Here is a 23406-nt window from a genome sequence, read left to right as displayed (position 1 = left end):
AATGTAACTATGAACATCAATCAAAATAGTTCTAGAATGTGGGGAAGTCTTGGGAGCCAGGGAGGTAAAGAAAAGGAGGGTTATCATACCCGAAGCACCATCCTACAGAACATCATACAACCTGGGAAAGCAAGACCCTCAGGTTGGAAGGACCCTAAGAGACCAGCTCATTCACCCTCTACCCAACTTAGTGTGTCTGAGCACTCCAGGAGACTAACCTAAGGTCCTGTTTACCTTTATTTACAAAGATATGTAAAGTGACAGCCTCTGTAGTTGTCACTTGTGTCTGCAGCATCCCTTATCACATCTCCCGTTCTACACATCCCTGGGACTAAGGGGCTCTGGATCCCAAAGGAGTCTAGATCCTAAAGGAACTCATTAAAGACACAGAAATTACCCAGGACCCCTTAGGACAAATGCTCTCAGAGTTTTGGAGCAGTGATTGACTACATAACCCATCATACCTGATCATGCTTTGGTGGGGGGGGTAGGGGGGGCGGTGAGGATAGACAGAAGCTCATATATGGATGGTCAATCATTGCCTGTTTAGGGAATGGACAGTAGTCCTGTGGGGCTGGAGCCTACATTTTGGGAGGTGAAGGAGGATGGTTGGAGAAGTCATAGAAACGAAGAGGGACCAGACTGTGAATATCCTAAAACATCTTACAGTGTAAGAGGCTTTATCTTGTAGGCAACAAGATGTCATCAGTTGTCTTTGAGCAAAATGTCATGAAAGACATATTTTGGAAAGATTCCCAGGGTGGCATGATCTCTCACTACAACCTAGTTCCTCACAAACATACTCGAAGGGAGAGATAAACCTGCAGCTAATAAAAATTAGAGCTCTATGACCCAACCATACGCAGATACAGAGAAAGTACTAGAGTAAAAGAGACCTCTCCCAGAGTATGTTCAAGTCAGCTTTGCACAAAGATAGAAACCTAGATTTTTCATTCCTCTGAGGTATGTCTAGCTTCTCACCTCTGTAGGAAACTTTAATAGCACCCCACCACCACTATCACCTCTATCATTCTCCATATGTGTCAGATTATCTAGTTTCCAGCTCTTTCTTACACTGCATTGATCACAAAGCCACCGCTAGTATTTATAACTCCTTCTTCTATACTTCCTCTATATGTATGACTTCAGCTGGATGGTTTCTTTATATTCAACCTTCATTCCTTGGGAGTCTGAATCCTCAGTGTTATTGCCTTTATTGGGTTGCTGTAGTTTTCCATTATATTTTACTAAGTGGTACTCCAAAGAATCTCCTGGGTATCAGACAGTGCTTCCTCAATGTGTAGAGAAATTCATTTTTCTACTGTTAATTTGGATTGAATTACTCCAGACAGTATGGTAACTCCTTTGTTTGCCTGTTGGTTCAGTAACATAAAGAACTTAAAATGGCCAAGTGGCAGTCTCAGCTTCTAGTAGAATAAAACCATTAAAGCAGTCCTTGGGAACTGCACCAGACACTTCTTGTGCACCACTTCAGATTCTCTTCAGACGGTCTTTTATTCCAGCTACAGCTGCAGTAACCAGTTCTGTAGACTCCAACCAGCTCTATGGAGACACAATCTAACTGCATTACCTCAGGCCTGCTCCACCTGCTTATTGCATCCTGTCATAGGGTTTTCCTGCTTCCATGGAGTAGAATACCATGGGAAGCCAGTTTAATATTCATCTGTACACAACCCGAAAGTGTAAGGAAGTTTAGGATCCATGGGCCAACCCTTAAAAAACAAGTGGTCGCAGGGCACCTAGGTGGCTCAGTTGTTTGAGCATCCAACTTTGGCTCAGGTCATGATCTTGCAGTTCATGGGTTCGAGCCCCACATCAGGCTCGCTGCTGCCAGCTGTCAGATCCCCTGTCCCCCTCTCTCTATCCCTCCCCAACTTGCACTTTCCCAAAAAATAAATATTAAAAAAAAAAAGTAGTGGGAGCTGATGAATATATGCTTCCCCGGTTTTCATTAAGGTGGATGATCCTATGATGCATTTCATCAAGTCTTATTCACCCCAGTAGTGGCCAACTTAAATAAGCCACCCGGGTTACTGGTTTTCCCTTCTTTGCTTCTGTCTCTTCCCCTGTGAGGTAACAGTCCCAAATAAACTACTAGTGAATAATAAGACTTCGTCTCAGTGTCTGCATTTGGGGCAAACCAGACTACAACAGAACATAAGATCTCTAAATTAGCAGCCCAAAATTGTGGGGGTGGGAAGCAAAAATTTTGTGAGTACATTATTTGGTCTAATAATAACAAAACTCAGTCCTGCTACCACCCTTTGATTCCTGGACCCATGAATCAAAGCTATGGAAGAAATAGCACCACATATAGGTTCCTGGTTCAAAGTATATACCATATTTTAAAGGAGCGTACACGAATCTTTCTGGATGTGATCTCCCAACTGGCATCACAACTAAATCTTTGCTATAAAGCAGTAACTACAAAGCTAGAAAGGAACTTGCTATCATCTTCTGTATCCTCCTTTCATGCACCTTCTGAGGGATTCCTCCACCCTGATTATTTTTAAAGCTGGAGATTATCACTCCCCTCCATTTGTTTGCTTCATAGACAGGTAAACAATAGAGATCCAAAAAATGAGGGCAGGGAGAGGATGTAGAGAGGAAAGACCAGAGTGCAAATGTATTTTAGAAAGACAGATATAAGAAGTAAAGAGAGAATTAAATGCAAATTATATATATATATATTATATATATATATATATATATATAATATATATATATAATATTATATATATATATTATATATATATATATTATATATATATTATATATATATATATTATATATATATATATATAATACATGCTTACTAAATACTTTAAAGTAATAAAATGAACTTCATAGACTAACAGCTCCAGTATAATGCCTGGTAACAGTACTGATAGTGGGCACCCTTGTCTTATTCCTGACTTTAGAGGGAATGTCTCTTTATTTCCCCATTAGGCTTGATGTTGGCTTTTGTGCTGACTCAAATGCATTATTACTTCATGTTAAATAAGTATCTATTCCTATTATATTGAACATTTTTATCCAAAATGGTTAATTTTAGCAAATGCACCACTGTCATAAAAAAAAACTCTTCCCACATTTAAAAGGACTGAAATATTTTAATTTAACAAATGAAATACAGAAAAACAGTAGCTATAAAACCATGGAGATGATAACTTAATAACAAAAATGCTTTAAATTATACTATTTAAACTTCCTTCATCACTATTTAAATTTCACTCATTATATTAGTATAATACCTCATCTCAGCATCTGCAATTTTAACAAATGCTTGGAAAGTTTTTTGTTCAGAAACAGATGCTGGTCTGACAGAAACACATTTGAAAATATTCTTTTTCTGGTCATAATTTCCAACACACCTATGAACTCGGCCTCTAATCAGTCTTGGAAGTTCACGATCCTGTTTTTAAAAAAATAAATATCAATAGTTATTTTTTTACTTCATCTGAATTTCAATTTTTTGAAACTAAAAATATAATCAACTAAATATCAATCACCTCAAAATGCTGTAATTCCCTCAGTAGACTTAGAGCCCCACGGCTGACAAGACCATAATAGCTGGGCATATAGGGGTGCCCTGTCACAGAGGAAAGACCTTCACTTGCGTAGGGCTCCTTACAAGCTGGTGAGCTATTGCTTCTTAAAAGACTGAATAATTCCCACTGTAATGGCACATGAATTATTCATTTCTATTAGACTGCTAGAGTTCCACTTTTAGTAGATGGTAGACCAGGTAGTTTAGGCCAAGTCTCTAGCTAAGAACAACTAGAATAACTGGATGAAATATTTATATCTTCTTGTAGACATCAGAGAGATACCAACGCAGTGGGGGAATACAGAGACACCCATTTGGGAGAAGACAGAGGTCCAGAATGCGGCCTGACATTTAGGGATGTTTCTCACTGAGGTTCTGTATCAAGTATAGTCAAGGCAGTTAAGAGTCTAAAAAACTGAGCACAGTTTTTGACAGGCTCCCAGGACCGGGAGATAAAAAACAGAGTCAGAGGTCCACAAGGAAAAGAGATTCTGGTCACTACCTCCACCATCACCCCCAGCTTAGAGTTAGGACCCAAAAGGACCCATGCCTTAATGGGACTAGTAAAACAGGAAAAAAAAAAAACAGTAACAGGAAAAACACAGCCAGCATCAATTCCTCTTAACCATGAATAAAATTATTCTGGAATTGCTTTCACCAAATGGTCATAAAAAGCACTAGTTATAAGGGGTAATATTGATAATTGCTAAAAGGACTATATTAAAATGAAGAATTTCTGTTCCTCAAAAGCTACCGTTAAGAAAAAGCAAACTATAGAGTATGAGAAAATATTTGCAAGACAAATAATGGACAAAAACTTGTACCCAGAATAGTTACAAAAACAAAAACAAACAAAAAAACAAAAACAAAACCAACTCCTCTAAATAAATAAGGACGAAACAATAACTCAATAGAAAAAAAGAACAAGAGGCCTGAACAGACTTCAAAGAAGGTATCTAAGTGGCCAGTGAACATATATAAGGTGTTCAACCTCATTAGTCACCAGGGAATGTAAAGAAGTAAGACAGCACTAAACACCCCCTAGAATAGCTGAAACAAAAAAGACTGACAGTACTAAGTGTTGATAAGAATACAGAAAAACTAAAACTCACCTACACTGACTGTGAGTGTGTAAACTGGTACAACCCTTTGGAAAATTCTTTGGTGAATAACTACTATATTGGAATATACAGATACACAATGATACAGTGATTTTACTTCTAGGTAGATGCTCAGCAGAAATGCGTGCATATGCATGAAAAACATACAGAAGAATATTCCCAGAGCATTATTCCTAACAGCAAAAAATCTGGAAACAACTCAGATGCCACCAACAGTAGGAGAGAAAATTAAATTGTTTTACAACAGAATACTGTACATAGAAATATAAATAAGTGGGCTATAGCTACATGCAACAACACAGATGAATTTTACAAACATTGTGTTGAGGGAAAGACATAAAAGATGTACCATATAATATTATTTATATAAAGTTCAAAACTAAGCAGAATTAATTTGTGATATTAAAAGTCAGGATAGTAGTTACTTTTAGGTAGAGACAGGAGATAGTGTGAGGAGACACAAGGATACATAGGGTGACAATATTCTATTTCTTAACCTTGGTAATGTTCACTTTGTGACACTTCACAGATACTTCATAGAACTGCACAATTATGATTTTTACACTTTTAGGTATATATTATACTTCAATAAAAAATTTTAAGCTTATCAGACTAGAGAAAACTAAGTATTAAAAATATTACAGAAATTAATAACATAATTACTATTTCTTGATCATCTACTCTATATCAAATGCTATACATTCATGTTTTATCATCTTATCTCCAAAATAACCTTTCAAAGTAGGAATTAGTCTCCCCATTTCACAGATTAAAAAAACTCATAAAGTTGAAGTAGCTTTACTCAAGGTCATAAAACTAGTAAATGGTGGGAGTAAAAACTGGAATCCAAGTCTGATTTTGGAATCAAGGACAAGTTCAGAATTAATACCCAACTCTTCTATAATGTATGTAAGTTAAAAGTCTGCAGCCTCCTTTGTGATCTCCACCCTCCTTTGTCACCCTCAGCCTTCTTTGTCACAAAGAGTCTTTTCTATATCCCAGCCCATTCTTTGACTTCCTTCAATTTTAAAGCCACTATCCTCACCCCCATCACTTACTGACTCCAGGCTCTGGTAATTATAAACTACTTGCAGTTTCCTCTACAATCCACGCTCTCTCTTAGCATATGCTGCCCTCCCATCTTACAATGCACTCCTCACGCTTCTCCCCTCCCCCAACACACTCTGGCTTTACTAGTCTTTAAATATGTAAGATAAGACAGGTTACTGCATTCTTCAAAAATTGATCTGCCCCATCCTTCCTATCTACTTCTATAGCACACTGCACATTCCTCTATCATACCATTTATCATGCCACGGTTTAACATTTATGTAAGTCTCTCTACCTGAGATTGTAATAAACTCTTTGAAAGAAAGCTATTTAGCACTTATATTCTATTTTGTATCCTTTGTATCTAGCACAGCACCTGGCAGGTGCAGGTAGGTTCTCTAGATTAGCTAAACAAATAAACTTTAATGTCAGAACTAAAACCAAACAAAATGCTGAAAGTACTACTAAATTGTTAACAGAATTTCTACTGCAATGTAATTACAGCCTACATTTGTATGTTTTGTTGGCACAGGCTTTGCAAAGAATATTTATACAAATACTCACGATTTCGTAAAATACACAAGGCAGAGTATTTTTCCCGTCTCTCATAAGGAAAGTCTTTGAATAATACGGACCAGGTGTAACAGCTGAATCAAGAACAGCTAAGCAACATTAAAATGGGGGAGGGGGGAGAAACAGTTGGTAAATGTAAATAAAACTTAACAGTGAGAAGTGACATTTAAATACTATTCCTACACCAAGCTCTCCTACTTTTATTTATACAATAATAAAGACAACACTTTAAGAGGGAATGACATTTCTGAAACTGCTGTATACCAAGGAAAGCAAAATTTTTGGCCTTGTCTAACTCAGGAACAGGTTATGTGCAAAAGTTCATACCATTGATAATATTTGGCCATTTGATGCTTTTTTCTTATGGTGTGTTCTATAGAGTGGTTAAATCCTCAGACCACTCTATATTATAATAATAAAATACAAAAATATAATGAATAAGCATCATGGTTTAATGAAGGAAAAAACACTGAATTAGAATCAGAAATCATTTATTTGCATTCCAGTTCAACTTAACTAAATTGAGCACATTGTTTAACCTCTTTCAAATCTGTTTCATATATAAAATGCAAATAATATTTCATGTTTATTTCAATAAATTATCAAATGAGAGCATTATTCATTCTTTAATAACCACCTGTTGAGTACTGACAGTGAACATTTGTTATTTTGAGGTCAGTCTCCATTCCCCCTAATAATACCCAGATTTTCCTTTAGGAAACCTCTGCTGTGTCATTCTTAGCCATATGATTTGGATAGGATCTGACCGACCCACAGATCCAGGAGACTAATTTATTTTTTTTTTAATTTTTTTTTTATTGCTTTTATTTATTTTTTAGACAGAGAGAGACAGAGTATGAGCAGGGGAGGGGCAGAGAGAGAGGGAGACACAGAATCTGAAGCAGTCTCCAGGCTCTGAGCTGTCAGCACAGAGCCCGACGCAGGGCTTGAACTCACAGACTGTGAGATCATGACCTGAGCTGAAGTCAGACGCTTAACTGACTGAGCCACCGAGGCGCCCCTCCAGGAGACTAATTTAACCCATCAGCATATCCCATTCCCAGCTACAGAGTTCAAGATTGGCTAGTCATTTGCTAGTTTCTGGAAAACACAAGGAGAAGGAACTATCAACAAATGTGACAGTGTGGTATAAGCATGTGTGGTACAGAAAATTTTGATAGTCATCTTAATACCAAAAGGAAAGAGTCAGAAGTGCTGGAGAGACCACATTTGGAGCTTCAGGATGAAGCCAACACTGTGATAGGACAGAAAGATGGCTAAAATCAAAAACATAATTCTAGATGAATATTAATACATGTATTTTAAAACACATAGAGCAAAAAATATAAATTGTGAAATCAGATGTGCATAGTAAAATTATAAAAGCATGGACAGGAAAGATACCACAGGGATTATCTCTAGAGAAGAAGAAACAAGGATGGGGGCTTCAAATAGATCTATAAGATAGGTATGTGGATATTTATATTCTCTATTTTTCTATATATTTAGAATATTAAATAATTTAAACAGTATTAAATATTTATTTTATTTGAATTAAAAGAAATATGTTTTGAGTCTCTATTTCTTGTTTATCTCTTCATTCTAGGTAAAATCAAATTCTGGAAACATTCTAAAAACTTTTAAGTAATAATTTAAGAAACAGATTAATCATAGGGTGTTTTCTCCTATCACTAAAGGATTCTTCATAGATGTTCTTTTAGAGTATTTAAAATATGATTTAACTATATACGAAATTACTACTGGATTTAGTATAATATAGTACAAAGAACACCAGATTGAGAATAAAGGAGATTTGGTTTTTAGATCCATTTCTGCAGCTAACTTGCTTTGTTATAGTCAAATGTACTCTAATGAATTGCCCCATTTCTTCACCTACCTCAAGGATTAACTTAGAGCCCTTGTAACAATCTTTCCAGTTTTAACATTATAAATCAGAAGAATATTACCATAAATAACCAAATACATCTTAAGTCACCCAAATCAATGACAAATTCAGGAATTGAAGAAAATCCTAATAAAACATAATCTCCTTTTGCAAATTTTATTTTTCTTTAAGGTTCCCTAGGTATTCCTATTGACATTCAAAATTATCATCCAAATAGTATTACTGAGGTTTTTTGAAGTACCATACCTACCCAATATTTCAAAAAGAAGTACAGTTTTCTGTGCATGTTCACACCAGTACTTCATGCTTTCAATCACTGCAGATATAATTCTTAAAGAATTATCTTTTTCCTTAAGCTTTAACTGATACAATGAGTCTTCCTTTTGAAAAAATAAAAACACAGCATTAGAAAATCCTTTCATTTTTTTTTCATCATACTCTTTCACTTTCCATGTTAAAGATTCTAGGTCCCCAGGCATAAAATGTATAATGTATGCAACAAAACCCACTACTGATAATTTTAGTACAGTTATTCCCCTAAATTAAAGACATCATTAGCACTTTATAGCAGGAGAAACTAGGATTACTTAGAGACCATTAATCAAGAAGAGAATTATTTATATGAACATTCATCACTCATTTATTCACTCAGTATTTTTAAAGCAAAAGAATTATTCATGTGGACATTCATTCGTTTACTTGTTTTTAAAGAATCGTGTGCCAATCCTGTGATAAACACAGGTGAGTAAAACACAATTCCTTTCCCTAACGTGTTAATACTCTAAGAGGGGAGCCAGACACATTCACTCATTCATTACAAAAGTACTCATTGGCAGTTACTATGCACCAAATATTGTTAATGAGGAAACAACACTGAACAAAACAGACAAGATATCTACCCTCACAGATTCTGCCATCTAATGGACGATCCAGAAAATAAACAAATAAATACATAATTGAATGTCAGGAATTGATATATCCTATGCATTTTTTAAAAACAGGGTAAAAGGATAAAGACAGACAGGAATTATTAAATACGTTGATGAAATGAGGACTGAGGAACACTAAAGTATAAAGTCCCTGAGATGGGAATTGTGTTTGGCATTTTAAAAAATCAACTAAGAATACAGTGTGTTAAGTTATTAATTGGGGGGGAGGGTACTTTCCTTTGTGAGGGTGGGGACACATCAAAGAACAACTGATGGGACTTTTTTTCCAACTACAATTACCTTCTTTCTCCTCCTCTTCGTAACCAAAATACCAATGCCTCCCATTGAGAGCTACTGCCATAATGAACAACTGTTACTAAGGTAAACTATGTCATATCATTCTTGTATACAAGGAAACATAAGGTTGAAAGCCACTGTGATATATGCTATATTAGATTTCTAGCAAAAAAAAAAAAAAAAAACTTTCTGTTGAAAAGACTTCTTACGAGTGTATGTACAGAACAAGCACAGGGTACTTAAGCCCTCAAAGACTAACAACAATAAGAAACTACTGTCACTCCTAGGCTGAAAGGACAAAGGGATGAAATAAAATTACCACACCTGTGAAAGGTGGACTCATGGAGGGGCTGTATCATTTAGGATCAGCTACTGACTATGACACAACATTTAAACAGGGAGAAAATGGGAAACCCCAAACTTTCTCCCCACCCTCTAATTTCCTGCCAGTGACCCCAACTGGCTGATCCCTAACAGGAGCTAGCCTAGGGACCTCAGGATGCTGTACTGTGTAGGACAATTCAGCCTTCCAAAACACAGACAAGAGTAGAGTGTAAAGAATCTACTGAGCCAGGGCACAAGGGAAGGAAGGTAGTGAACAACCAGCACATAGAATATATTAAAGATATTTACAAAGAACAATTAGAGCAAAGAGTGGTGATAAGAGGAAATAAGGCTGAAGTACAGATATAGAGAAAAATATACAGAGTGCATATCATGGTCAGAGAATTGTGAAGGGTCTGAAATGGCTAGTGTATTGGAGAATTAGTAGATTATGGAATATGAAACTGGAAAGGTACAATAAATTCTGACTTGCAGTCCAAATCTATCCTGCTATTTTTGTAAATTTTCATTGGAACACAGCCAAGCCTATTCATTTATGTATTGTCTATGGCTGCTTGCAAGCTACAAAGGCAGAGTTGAGTGGTATAGCTAAGAGACTATATGACCCATAAAGTAAAAAATATTTACTATCTGGCCATTTAAGGAAGAACTTTGAGAATTTCTATAAGTAATGGATAAACTCATCATCCCAACAATCAATAAACAGTGAAATTCAGAACCCGGTAAGATACTCTAAAGCAACCATGAACAGGAGCGGCCATTCACAACCTCTAAGAAAATATTTTGGAAATGAACATTCATCCACTCCAATGGAACTAGATATTTGTGTTAACCAAGAAATGCATGCCATGGGATTGATTTTAAATGCTCTTATCGCTGTAAACTTCTAAATATTTATCTCATTTTTTAAATGTAAATACAAAAATGTAAATAATTCATATTTAAAAGTTTACCTTGAGAGTGCTTTCTTCTGGAATATAATCCAACATTTTCTTCTTAAATTGGTTTTGTTGAAAATTAGACTTAAATGCCTGTAATGCACTGTTTTTGTCTAGACCTCTCATTGTGGAGCCAGGTATTTTTGATGAATGTGTTTCTCTGAGTACTTCAGTTTCTCTTTGATGAGATGAGTTAGGAGGTTCGGATATTTTCAACTGTTTCTGTTGTTGAGCTCCCCAACTCCTTGGACAAGAATTTATTCCATCATTTGCCACTAAGTTTGTCCTTTCACATTGAGGCCTAAAATCATTTCTATCCCAAGTTTTCCAGCTAGTATTTTTGTTGTCATCTCTGTAGCTGTAATAGTTTAAAATTAATATTAGTTTTTATTTCTATATACTTTTCCTTTTAAAAAATTAATAGTGAAAAATTGTGGTTTATAAAGTACCTTGTAACTACTGACTAGTTGGAAATTCCAAATACATTATCATAACAACTCTACAATATATTATACCTCTCTTTTTAGGTGAGGAAACTGAGGGACAAAACAACTTGCGTGAAGTTATATAGCAAGTTACTATCAATCTGGAACCCAGAGAATCCTACTCTCCCCACGCAGATTCCAGTGCTATAAAGTATATTTTTAAACCATATAAGCCTTCATATGACAGTGGTTGTCTCTGAGTGTAAGATTTTAAGGACATTTTCTTGCTTCTTTATATATTTATTTTTAAATTTTCTACAAAGTAAAATTTTTACAAGTTAAACTATGGCTTATAGATGATTCTAAATAACGAGAATAAATATAGGCAGTATAGGTAACTATTTAATTAGAAATTTTGTACTTTTACTACATAGCTTAAAAGCCCAACTTATGAATCTGTTGCAGGATTTTATTATATTAATCTAAGGGAGTTGGATTAATTTAATCTATGAGGAGATCAGAACTGATGAGAACATAATGTTAATGAGGCCAAAATCAAAAGTATAATTTCTGAGCATACTAGTTAAGAGTTCCACAAGGAGAAACTAGTCCAGGTCACAAATTCTCATTTCTGAATAATTTTTCTGAAAATATCACCAGGATCACAAGGGGGCAAATAACACAACTCATCCCTCGTTAGAGAAAATAATCCAAGAAAAGGTCCTGGTTTCCTAGAGACCAGGCACAAGTCCAGACTGTATGGGGCCTGAAGCTTGTATGATGTGAAGAGGTTTCTCAAGTAAATTAGGTGCAAAAGTAGGTATGAAAATAATGAGAAAAGAAATCACAAATAATTACAAAATTTTAAAAGGTGATAAATATCGCAAACATCACAATATCCAGGAAAAAATGTTACTGGCATTTTTATTAGTTAATTGTCTGATACACCTCTATAAAACTTTACCTACATCGATCACCTCCTCATATGACAGCAATTTTATTTCCAATAGTGAGAACAGAAACATAATTTTGTCTTTCCATGACTATGGGATAACTTGTATTACTCAGTTTAGAAAAGTTTCTTTCAGCTTCCCAACTCCTTACTGGTAAACAACACATCTGCAACCTGCTCCAATGCTTTTGTCTAGGAGGTGCTCCTGGCCTGGGGACAAGCCCTGGAAAAACTACAGTCCTAGGTGAGCCCACACAGTTGGTTATTATTAAGTATAAAAATTTTCTAAATGTAATTTTGTCTAGGCAAGGACAAAGAGATGAAGGAGGAGGGAAAGAAGGGGAGGAGGAGAAGAGAAGGAGAAAAAGAAAGATAAATCTTAAGTAAACTCACCTCCAACCACTCTTGCTTCTTTCAGTATTTGATTGAATAGACTTAGACATAGAATCTTGACTTCTCAGGGGAGGAGAAACTGAATGTGGCATTTGCCTTTAAAGGAAACATGTCTTATAAATATTAGTAGTTTGTTTCCAAATTGAGAAATGTAAAATGTACACAGAAAAATGACATCAGTCAATAATAGACACACACAGTCACTAGTGTCCATTTTTCCACATACCCTGTGTTCAGTGTTTTCACTAAAGGAGGCAACTCTGGATTCACAGCTTCCCAGGCCCAATCTCAAAAGATATAAATAACATAGATAAAAGTAAGATAGGTAACATTTTTAAAAAATAATTATTTCACACTTATTTAATTCGTGGGAAACTAAAAGCCTGAATAAGCAGTGGACTTGAAGATATGTCTGTGTTCTTTAATAGCATTGTTGTGGAATTTGTCACAGCCTGCCTTATTAATTTTTATAGATGTCTTTCTTCTCCACTGTATTTTAAACAAGGATAATAGTTTAATCTGTATCTTTTCCACAATCAATCCTAGTATATATAGTACCTTGTATTTTGTAACATGAATTCAGCGTAGTCAATGTTTCTTAAACTATTTTGACCCCAACCCACAGCAAAAAATGCATTATAGCCCAGGGGCACCTGGGTGGCTCAGTAGGTTAACCGCCAAACTCTTGATTTCAGCTCAGGTCATGATCTCATGGTTCGTTAGTTTGAGCCCCGCATCAGGCTCTGGGCTGACAGCGTGGAGCCTGCTTGGGGTTCTCTCTCTCGCTCTCTCTGCCCCTCCCCTGCTTGTGCGTGCTCTCTCTCTCTCTCAAAATAAATAAATAACTTGAAATAAAACTACATCATAGCCCAGAACATATATATCTATATATATATATATATATATACACACACACACAAACATACACACACACACACATATATATACACATACACATGGTATGCATGTGTGTGCATGAGAGAAAGGAGAGAGAACATAAAACTGCACCATCAACTTGTATCCTTACTATCTGTGATGCACTCTCATATTTTCTATTCTACTTTATTCTCTTCTATTTCCTTCTTTAAAGATTAACTTTTTCCCAATCGGACTAATGGATCAAGACACAAATTTGAAAATCACTGATCTAGTCCTATCTTTTACCCAGTATAAGAATCTTATAGATCTCTGACAGATTGTAATCCTGGTCAGAGTTTGGACAGTTCAGTACTTCAGGAGGATGAACATTTCCCTATGGAGTAGCTCCAAATGCTGTTATTTTTCAAGGCCAACATTCATGCTATTTATAAAAATATTTTAAACATCAGAGAAATTTTTTAGATGGCAGAGGATGACCAGATAAATGCCCATTTATGTATATCCATGTGAATTTTTATCTTTTATCCATAAAAATGAGAGTAATATAAAATTCCTATTTTAAATTCCTCAAACATGAAAGAAAATAATTACAGCTTAGAAGCAGACTAAGTAAGGTCTATGGTAGCACACTGGATGAAATTAACAAATATATATATTTTATATTTATATGTGGCTATATATATAAAGAGATTTTAAAATTCCAGTTGCAAAAGAGCCTATTAAAGATTTTTAGAGTATCCTCAAAATTATATAAATGTATATAACCAGCATTTACCAAGTATATTTCAGAATACCTGCCTATCCATGCCTTCTTCTTAAGAGAAATAAAAAGTCAGCAAACATTAAGACCTCTCTGCACCCACCACCACAGCTAATTGTTACAGAGATGAGAGGCCTAATCATAAAGCTAAACCAGAATTTTAATGACCTCACTGAAAAAGATGTGCTGAACCAAAGGCTGTCTCTAGAATTTAATCAAAAGATACAGAAGGCAGTCAACAGTAGACTCTGAAAACTAGAACTAAAAAGGCTATGTTAACTCCCAGCAAGGGCAATTCAGTTCATGGGCTAGTTGAAGCTATAAGGAAGCCAACTGGATGAGAGAAATGAAGCATCAAATGAAGAAAGGCAAAAATGCTAAGAGAAGAGAAAAAAGCCAAGCAGCAGAAATGTTAGGCTTCTACCCTGCTACCCCCATTTTTCCTGTGTTCACATGCATACTTATCCCTATTCCTGATGCAACTTGAGTTTCTCCATTCTTTATCACCACATGCCTAAGTCACAATATCCATGTATCTTGAAAAAGAAACACACAAATCTTTACAATGTGGGTTACAACTTCATTAGAACAAAGGCTCCAGATCTAAGATACTCCATTTAAATGCTAAGCCATCCTTGTAGACAAGGAAACTCAAACTACTGTACTGGAATGTTCAGAAAGAGCCAAGTAATCCCTGTATTTGGATGGTGGAAAGAAGAAAAAGTAAACTTTCTATTTCTATTATAATAAAATAAAAATGGTAATTTTCTATAATCTTCATTCTTATTTTCACCTTATTTTCTTACCTGTTGGTAAAGGAGGGAAGTCATAACTGTCAGAAGCAGTACTGATACTTGGATCATTTGTAAGTGGATTAGAGGTTAATGGCTGTCTATTCCTCTTTTTCTGATTGAACAATGGTACAGGCAAACAGCCTAAATTATATATATCAATAAATTAGTACATAATAGGCAAATAGTCGATCTAGTTATAGAGTAACTGTATAATATACAACTTGAATTTGTCTACTTCTGTATGTTAATTTTATATTTATTATAGATATATTTCTACATCTTTGGATTGATTTTTACATTCTTTTTAAGATCCCAAATAGCCTCATTTGTCTCGACAAAAACTCCTTTCTTGTTCTACATTAACACTGACTTAATTCCTCTTGTTTGAAAGTAATTCCCATCTCCTTCCTTACCCCCTGACCCTTTCTAAATCCACTTTTTGTTTTCCTTATTTCCCTCCTGTGCTTGCTTATTACCATGTCAACTGGAGGGGATCCTTTAAATACAACAGAGGTGAGGGAGAACCAAACTTTGATCCCTGCTTTCCAAAACCCTAACCACTCTTTATACTATGATAGCACACTCTTTAGGGCCACAGTTCTCATTTGACCAAGATTTACACAGACTTGTGCTTAACATGCCAGCTCCTAGACCCCACTGTCATAGATTTTACTTCAGCAGATTTAGTTTGGAATCCAAAACTCTACAATTTTAACAAGCACTCCAGTTGTCTCTAATGCATATTGTCTGTGGATCACTTTTAGAACGCCTTAAAGTGATAATATCCAGTCCACATGAGAATAAATAAATATTACCTCCAAGCTATCCAGATGGGAGGCCTGGGATCTCAAGTCAAGCCAAGAGTTAGAATTTATAAACACTAAAACTAGAAGGGATCTCAGAGCAAAAAAGGGACCCAAAAGCTTGCACGGTGCCACAACGGAAACTAAGGTTCCCAAATCTCAATTCAGGTATCTTGCCACTAGACCATACTCTAGCTGGTCCATCAACATGTACTATGGGAGAATATAGTCTCTGTGATAACTATCTGATGAAAAGCTGGGAAAATTATGTGAGCTCTGAAATCAGACTGCGTGGGTTTGAATCACAACTTCAAAATATAAACTTGGGCAATTTCCTTAAACTCGTGCTAATATGACATACATAGAGAGGCAGGATAATATAGTGATTAAGAGCACGGATGCTAGAGCCTAGCATCTAGAGCTAGATTCAAATGCTGGTTCTGCCACTTCATAAGTTACTGATTTAACCCTTCTGTGCCTTAGTTTCTCATCTGGAAAACAGGGATGTTAATAATAATGCCTATCCCAGAGGGCCAGTGTGAAAATTAAATAAAATAATACATATAATGGCCAGAACACAGTACATCCAACAGCTATTACTATCTTCACTATGCATTACCACCATTTCCCTGGTTCTCTTCATTTTTACCATCTGTCCTTTTACTAACTAATAAATTGGGAAAGAAGAAATGGTAAGGGAAGTTGTTACGGAGACAGAAGTGCTTCTGGAAATATTTTAAATAAGTAGGTCACAAATACAAATAGAAATAAGCCTATTTTTTTGTTTTCAGTTTAAAAGTGCAGAACAACTCAAACACATAAGGTTTGTAGAAAGAACACTAGAGTAAATCCAGGAAAGTTTCATTTTACTCCCACTTCTGTCACTATTTTGCCTTGAGTAAGTTATCTTACTTCTTTGCACCTAAAAGAGGTTAGACTATATGTTCAGTCTTCCTTCAAGTTCCTTCCAAAATGTTCCCTCTATAAACTACACAAGATTTACATGGAATATAAAAATATAGAAAATTTAAAAATAAAAGTTGTTCAATACCTGCTGTACTTCGAGTTGAATTTTCATTTAGGTTTCTCTTCATTTCCTTCAATATTAAAATCTGTAACTTTGTCTTTAGCACTCCAAATTTACAAATGAAGTTGACTAAACCTTCCAAGAAATATGCAATTCACATTATATCAACAAAAAAATCAAATTCTCAGCCTACTAATTACTGAAATTTTGATTTAACACTATGGCTTCAAAATAAGGTAAACACTTTACAGAACCCTGCTTCCCGAATAAGAATTTACAACATGATCCATTTTTCCAACTCTGTTCAAAATTGGTTACGACTGAGGTGGCTATAACCTTGCTGCCTAAACATACATTTTTTTTTTCCACACAGTCCACATAACATGTTTCACAACCAAAAACCCACAATGAAGATTCTGAACCAGATTTATAAAAGAGGGAAATGGCTACAACACTGGCAAACTGATATGCTCGCAAGGCCAGGGAGGAAACCTACACAAGTGAACTAACCACGTGAGAACACGCTCCAACTCACTTTAAAACACTGTGCAGATCACTTGCTTTGGCCATTAACTGGAGATCCCTGTATTACAGAATACCAAAGACTAAGGCCTCAATATCCAGATTAATTGCAATAATAAATTTCTACTCAATCTATATAATTTCAACAAGTGAAACAAGGTTTTTCTTTGTTTTTTCTTCTACAACAAAATTTGTTGCAATTTTTTTTCCATGTTTAGCCTCCTCCTAATATATTTCAATCCCAATTTAATGCAACAAACACCTATTACATGAAAAGGCAAAATACAAACCTAAATAAGGTAATCTCTGCTCCTAAATTCATTATCCAGTGAGGAAACAACTAAGTAACACCGCAAATCATACTGAGGTAAACAAATTTCCAAATATCACTTAAAGAAATAAAAATGGGGAAACATAAGGGCAGGGACTGCCTCTGCTTTGTTTCCAAATCTTGGGCTTGAAGCCGGATATCGCGGGCCCTTTAGAAAATATTCTTGATGTCATTCTAGGAAGCAAAACTGAGGTTACACGACGTTTTCTCCGCACAGAAATACCAACGCAACTCACACCATGAACCTAGAGCGGGGCTTACAAGGGTCATTACGTTTCTGAGTGCCATGCAAACAAAATCAACAAAAATGAGACATCCTCCCCCAGACCAGAGGGCCGGGGACCCTGAGGTGCCCCCACCCCAGCTTCTAACTGGACTCTAACGGCAGTTAGGTGGTTGGCAGCGTCGACGTGCAAAAAGTTTGTTCAGTCAACACACACACACACACACACACACACACACACACAGCCCCCAAAGGCCACTAGCTCAAATGGAGGCAAGGAGGGCCTATTTTGGCCACTCCTGAGCGGTCCAGTCAGGCCTACATTCTCTTTCCAACCACCTCTCCTGACCCAGGGACTGGGGCAGTTTGGTAACTAGAGACAATACACTCTTTCCCTTCTTGGCCCTCGGGCCAACACGACACGCAACTTTAACCCTCAGGCTCCCAACCCCCAACAACCGTCACCCGTTCGCTTCGCTCCGTCGTCGTCGACGTCGCCAACACAACCCAGTCAGCTACCGCTGACTTCCCGGCCTCTGAAGGAGCGCGAGAAGTCGAGCTTTGCGCAAGCGCACCTGCACCCGCACCGCCCACTGCGCAGGCGCAGGAGCCACCCGCCTCTGGGGCTCGGGTGCTGTGGCATAATCCTTTCAGTGGACGGTGAGAAAAAGATGTTCACGCGCCTGTCCTTTCTGCTCGCAGCTGTGAGGTACGAGGTGCCGGATGGCTCTAGGGACGAGCCGTTCTATTCACCGCTGAGACGTACCCACGACTGGTGGCCCAACACTCCTCTTTACGCTTTCCCCAGCGCACACATTTTTTTAGGTTCTAAAACCTAAAACGTTTGTAAGACATTGGAGGTTCGCCTAGAAGAGAATAACAAGGCCTCGGGCCTGAAAAGCAGGTCATAAGGTTTGTTTGACTTTGCTTCGTGTGGGCTGGGAATTAGTCATCTGGCGGCTGGCTGGCTGCAGCGCTGAGGCCCCTGGAGAGCTGAAGCCCCGGTTAAGAGCAGGGCCCTGCAACTCTAAGAGCAGGGACTGCACTGTGCGAGAGCTCAGTGGAGGGAAAGGGCGTTCAAGGCCCGGGAGAGGAAATGGAATGCGGCAATGACCCGGAATTCTGGCGCTGGTCAGACGCCTCTGATCTTGACCCTCTGATCTTGGGCAAGTTATTTACCCCCTCTACACCTACACTTCTCTTCTCAGTAAAGCAGGTATAACTATTTACTCAGTTCCCCTAAAACTATTAAAAGAGAAAAATGAACAGCCCTGGGGCACAGTAAATGCTCGGTAAATGTTAGCCCGTAATCAATAACAGTAGCTACCATTCACTGAGTCCTTACTATAGGCCAGGAATAGTAATTCTAGCTCTGTCTGAAGTCAAAGGCCATGTTATGTTGTTACTATACCTTCTGGCCATTTGAAGCCTGGGAGAGGTGAACAGAAATGTGCGGAGGGTCTACAGATGGAGGGAAGGTTGTTAGTACAGGCCTAGGACTTTGAGACCATGAAACATATTAGTACGGTTGACCCTTGAACGGCACAGTTTTCAACTGTACAGGTCCACTTATAGCTGGATTTTTTAGAGTGCTGTACTGTACATGTATTTTCTCTATGATTTTCTTAGTAACATTTTCTTTTCTGGAGGTTACTTTATTGTAAGGATACGATATTTAATACATATGTAAAATATGTGTTAATTGACTAGCAGTAAGGCTTCTAGTTAATAGCAGTCTATTAGTAATTTAAGTTTTAGGGAGTAAAAAGTTATAAGGGATTTTCAGCTGCTTGGGGGTCAGCGCTCCTAACCCCTGCATTGTTCCAGGGTAATCTCTAGTTTCTTATAAGATTAGGTCAAAAGAAGGAGAATGAGTATGAATGCCAAACTCCGGAATAAGTTTGAAGTAATTGTGTCTTCATTTAATTTGGAAAAGAGAAGACTTCACAGCATAAGATGTCTGAAAAGACTTGTTAGTTGTCATGGTTCCAAAGAGAAGACTTTTATTTTTTATTTTATTATTATTACTATTACTATTAGAGTAAGAGAGAGAGTGCCAAAAAATGGAAAGGGGCAGAGGGAGAGAGAATCCTAAGCAGGCTCTGGCTCAGTGTGGAGCCGGATGTGGGGCTCCATCCCACTACCCTGGAATCATGACCTGAGCTGAAATCAAGAATCAGATGCTCAATCAACTGAGCCACCCAGGTGCCCTCCTCAAAGAGGAGACTATTAGAAAATGAATAAAAGCTTTAGGGAAGCAGATTTTGACCTAACATATACATGTGTGCATACATACATGCATGCATACATACATACACACACACATACACACATATATAACACCCACCCATGTGCCCCCCAAATGGATTTCTCATTTAAAGAAAATATTTTAAGCCCACTATGGACAACATGATGTGCTAAATCTGCCAGAACTGCAGAATGAACAATGTGGAATCTTTACTAGTTGTGTATAAACTTATCTATTTTATCCCTATCTTGTTTTGGTTACATTTATTTATTTCCATCTGGAAAGTTGGTCCGGATGGGTGACAGGAAGAGGTCCATGGGGGAAGGAAAAAATAGAGTAGTTTGATTACATGACTGCTGGACAACCACATTATGTATGAGATACCTTATATGTAATATTGAGAGAAGATCTTCCTTATCCCTCAGCCATACTATTTTGGAAACAACATCTTAAATGCATCTGCCACAAAATTTCTTGCGTGGATTTATTGGACATCCAAGACTATGAAAAATTTATTCTCCCTTTGTTTTGTACTACATTATTTTACTAATAATCAGGCACCGCTATCCCTACAAAACATTTATAGTGCTGGAAATTATTAGGTTTATTCTTTTAAATACTTCAAAACATTAAATATTCAACATAATAATGAGACAGTGTTGAGGGAGCATGGGGCAAGCTGACGGCAATCCCCACCGCCCGCCCCTCCACCCCCCAAGTAGAATATGTGTGATATTCCTTGTTCACTTCTGGCTACCCAAGAACAAAGGAAAGGGGTTTAAGTGCTTGCCATGGTGATGTGGGAAACTAAGACAAATGAAAAATTAAATTCCCTTACTGCCTGCAGTCCATTGGCAAGTCCTTGAAACCGGCAGAGTAACCTCCCTCTAGGATCTCAGCTGCCTGAATGATGACACTTTGCTGGGGGCAAAAGGGAATCTTGGCTTACCATTATCCCAACCTTGAGGATCCTGTAAGTCTACTTTAGCATATAAAAATTCCTTTGGAAACTCCTTTCTCTCAACTCCCCCAAGATATGCTGGCAATCATACTCCAAGCTTATGGCCCCCTGATAGAATCTGAAGGGTCTCATGACTGAGGTTTTACTAAATGGTAATAAATGGCATTTCCCTAGCAACAGCTAGCCCCTTAAAGTCCTGAAAACTTTGCTTCCAAAATTCCTTAGAGACTTACTCTAACCCTGACCCCCTCCCAACCTGAAGGTATATAATGAGTTACCTGTCACTACCCCAAGTGCAGCTAACTCTTTCCCCCCACAGGTCCTGTCCCCGTGCTTTAATAAAATCACGTTTTTGCACCAAAGGCGTCTTCAAGAATTCTTTCTTGGCCGTCAGCTCTGCCCCCCCCACCCTGTCACCCCAAAACTTCATCAATAGTGATAACTAGAAACGGTTCTACTTTATACACCATCAGTTCTCTGAACTCTCAAAAAAGAATTAGACTAGTGAAAATTTGTAGTTTTTGTAGGGCTCAAAAATTTAGTGTGCCTTGGGAAACAGGGAGTTAAAAATCTTTCGGAAGTTAACTTGGTATAAGAGTATGAAAAGCCTCTGTTGCTCTAGTTCTAAGGAAATGCTCTCTTTTTTTTCTAATAAAGCTTTCCGCAGAAGACAAACTCTGTACACAATAAACAAGGTAAGTATAGGACAGAATTACTGCAATTCACTAGCTCGCAAAAAAAGTTATTCATTTTGACATGTAAGAGAAACTTTATTTCTGAATGTTAAATGTGCTTCAAAGTGCTGATCTGTTAAAATTCCATAAAACAAGCCTCGAAATGCAAGTCATTTGTGCCAGCTACGAGTAAATAACCAAAGCAGCATTTCCAGAGAGACTAGGGCAAAGGACAGAACTAACCACAAATCAGAAAAGAAATAAAACCTAATCAAGTGTTAATAATTCACCATAGTTAGAGTTTTTAAGACCAAAGTAAATAATACAACCATAATTTGTTTACATTTGCTTTTGTTTTGAGCATCTCTACATTAGTGTTCAGTGTACATTGATGTGGATAGAAAAATCAAATGCTACATGGGCTTTTTCTTAGGTTAGAACAGTAATTTTAATGTGTAAATTTGGATTTTATTATTTTGCTTTCTCTATCTCTGCATTATAATCTCCTAAGGAAGAACATAGGGATTGGTTTATTAAACATTATGAAACATTCACATCTTACATTCTAGCATCTGTTTTGTTTGTATGCTTTTTGTTTCCTGAGCACGCTGTAGTAACTGTTTATGCAAATTCCAAAAGAGCAAAATTAGAACTTTGGGGAAGTCCAAAAATAACAGGAAGCACCCTGTTCTGTTAAAAACACTGGGCTTAGAATCAGAAAACCTGGGTCCCCGGCCCAGTTTTCTCCTGGTAGCTGAGGGACTTTTCCTTTAGCACTACAATGGCCATGTCAATGCCTAACCCACCCTGTCTTATAATGTAAATATATGAATAAACTGAGGTAGTGTGGGAAATTTAGTTACAAATTAAACTTCTCTGAGGTTGTGAGGAATTACTCTTGTATCCCTATCAACAATCTGGCGCTACTATTACATGGTATTTCCAGAACTTGAACATATTTGTCTTTCTGGATGATCAAGCATGAAATCAAATCTGATTTGATTCAGAGTCATTTCTCCAAAGGGATGTAATCATCTTAGTATTCTGAATAGTTTCCCCTAATAAGACCCCCCGCTTGAGTAACACATTCCAGTGAAGAGTCTGGGCTTCTAGTAAATTAGACTGTGTATTACAATAAACTCATAATTCGGTTAGCATATATAGCATGCCCCAAGACATTTTCAGGCATTATAAAGACTTGAAAATTATTCACAGTTGCTTTTCCTTTAATAGTAAGGCAAAACGTGGGAAAGATTCCTAAAGAAATTGACAGAGAATTACCGAAAACTTCATGAGAAGGAAATTAAGACATATTTCAAAGTAGTTTTTAACGTCCTAGTGATCATTTATTTGGTTCTTGTGTCTCTGACTATGAATAAGCATACTGAAAGAAATGGTGCTGGCTCCACAGGAGGTCTCTCAGGATCTCTCCGCCTTTGGCTGTTTATGGAGGTGAGATTCAAATGTCCTCAGATAATGAAAAGGCTCTGAACTCATTTCAGAGAAGAAATGTTTTGAAATGTGAGTGGAAACATAAATAGCAAATCATAGCATGCATATAATGAGCCCCTTCTTTATTTTTTATAGATTTTTAATTTTTTTCATATTTTTGAGGATTAGAAAAGTATAAACTATTTTTACTATTACAGATAGTCATGGAAGCACCATTAGGTGACATTGGCTA

General features: G+C 37.0%; 1 protein-coding gene across 1 annotated transcript; it reads right to left on the bottom strand.

Annotated features, from left to right (window-relative positions):
- Positions 1-3244: 3244 nt before the first annotated feature.
- SPATA22 (spermatogenesis associated 22) lies at positions 3245-16830 on the bottom strand. Its single transcript, XM_047081730.1, has 8 exons — positions 16788-16830; positions 14946-15074; positions 12727-12787; positions 12501-12596; positions 10746-11088; positions 8472-8601; positions 6307-6404; positions 3245-3436 (listed from the first exon to the last, which is right to left on the bottom strand). Exons 1-8 carry the CDS (start codon positions 16828-16830, stop codon positions 3245-3247), a joined length of 1092 nt encoding a protein of 363 aa, XP_046937686.1.
- Positions 16831-23406: the final 6576 nt, after the last annotated feature.

This window comes from Lynx rufus, unplaced genomic scaffold, assembly GCF_022079265.1.
Source record: "Lynx rufus isolate CCGP_SWC_20201006 ecotype Redwood Valley unplaced genomic scaffold, mLynRuf1.p SCAF_18, whole genome shotgun sequence".
Taxonomy (NCBI): Eukaryota; Metazoa; Chordata; class Mammalia; order Carnivora; family Felidae; genus Lynx; species Lynx rufus.
This window is presented reverse-complemented; position numbering and strand designations above follow the sequence as displayed.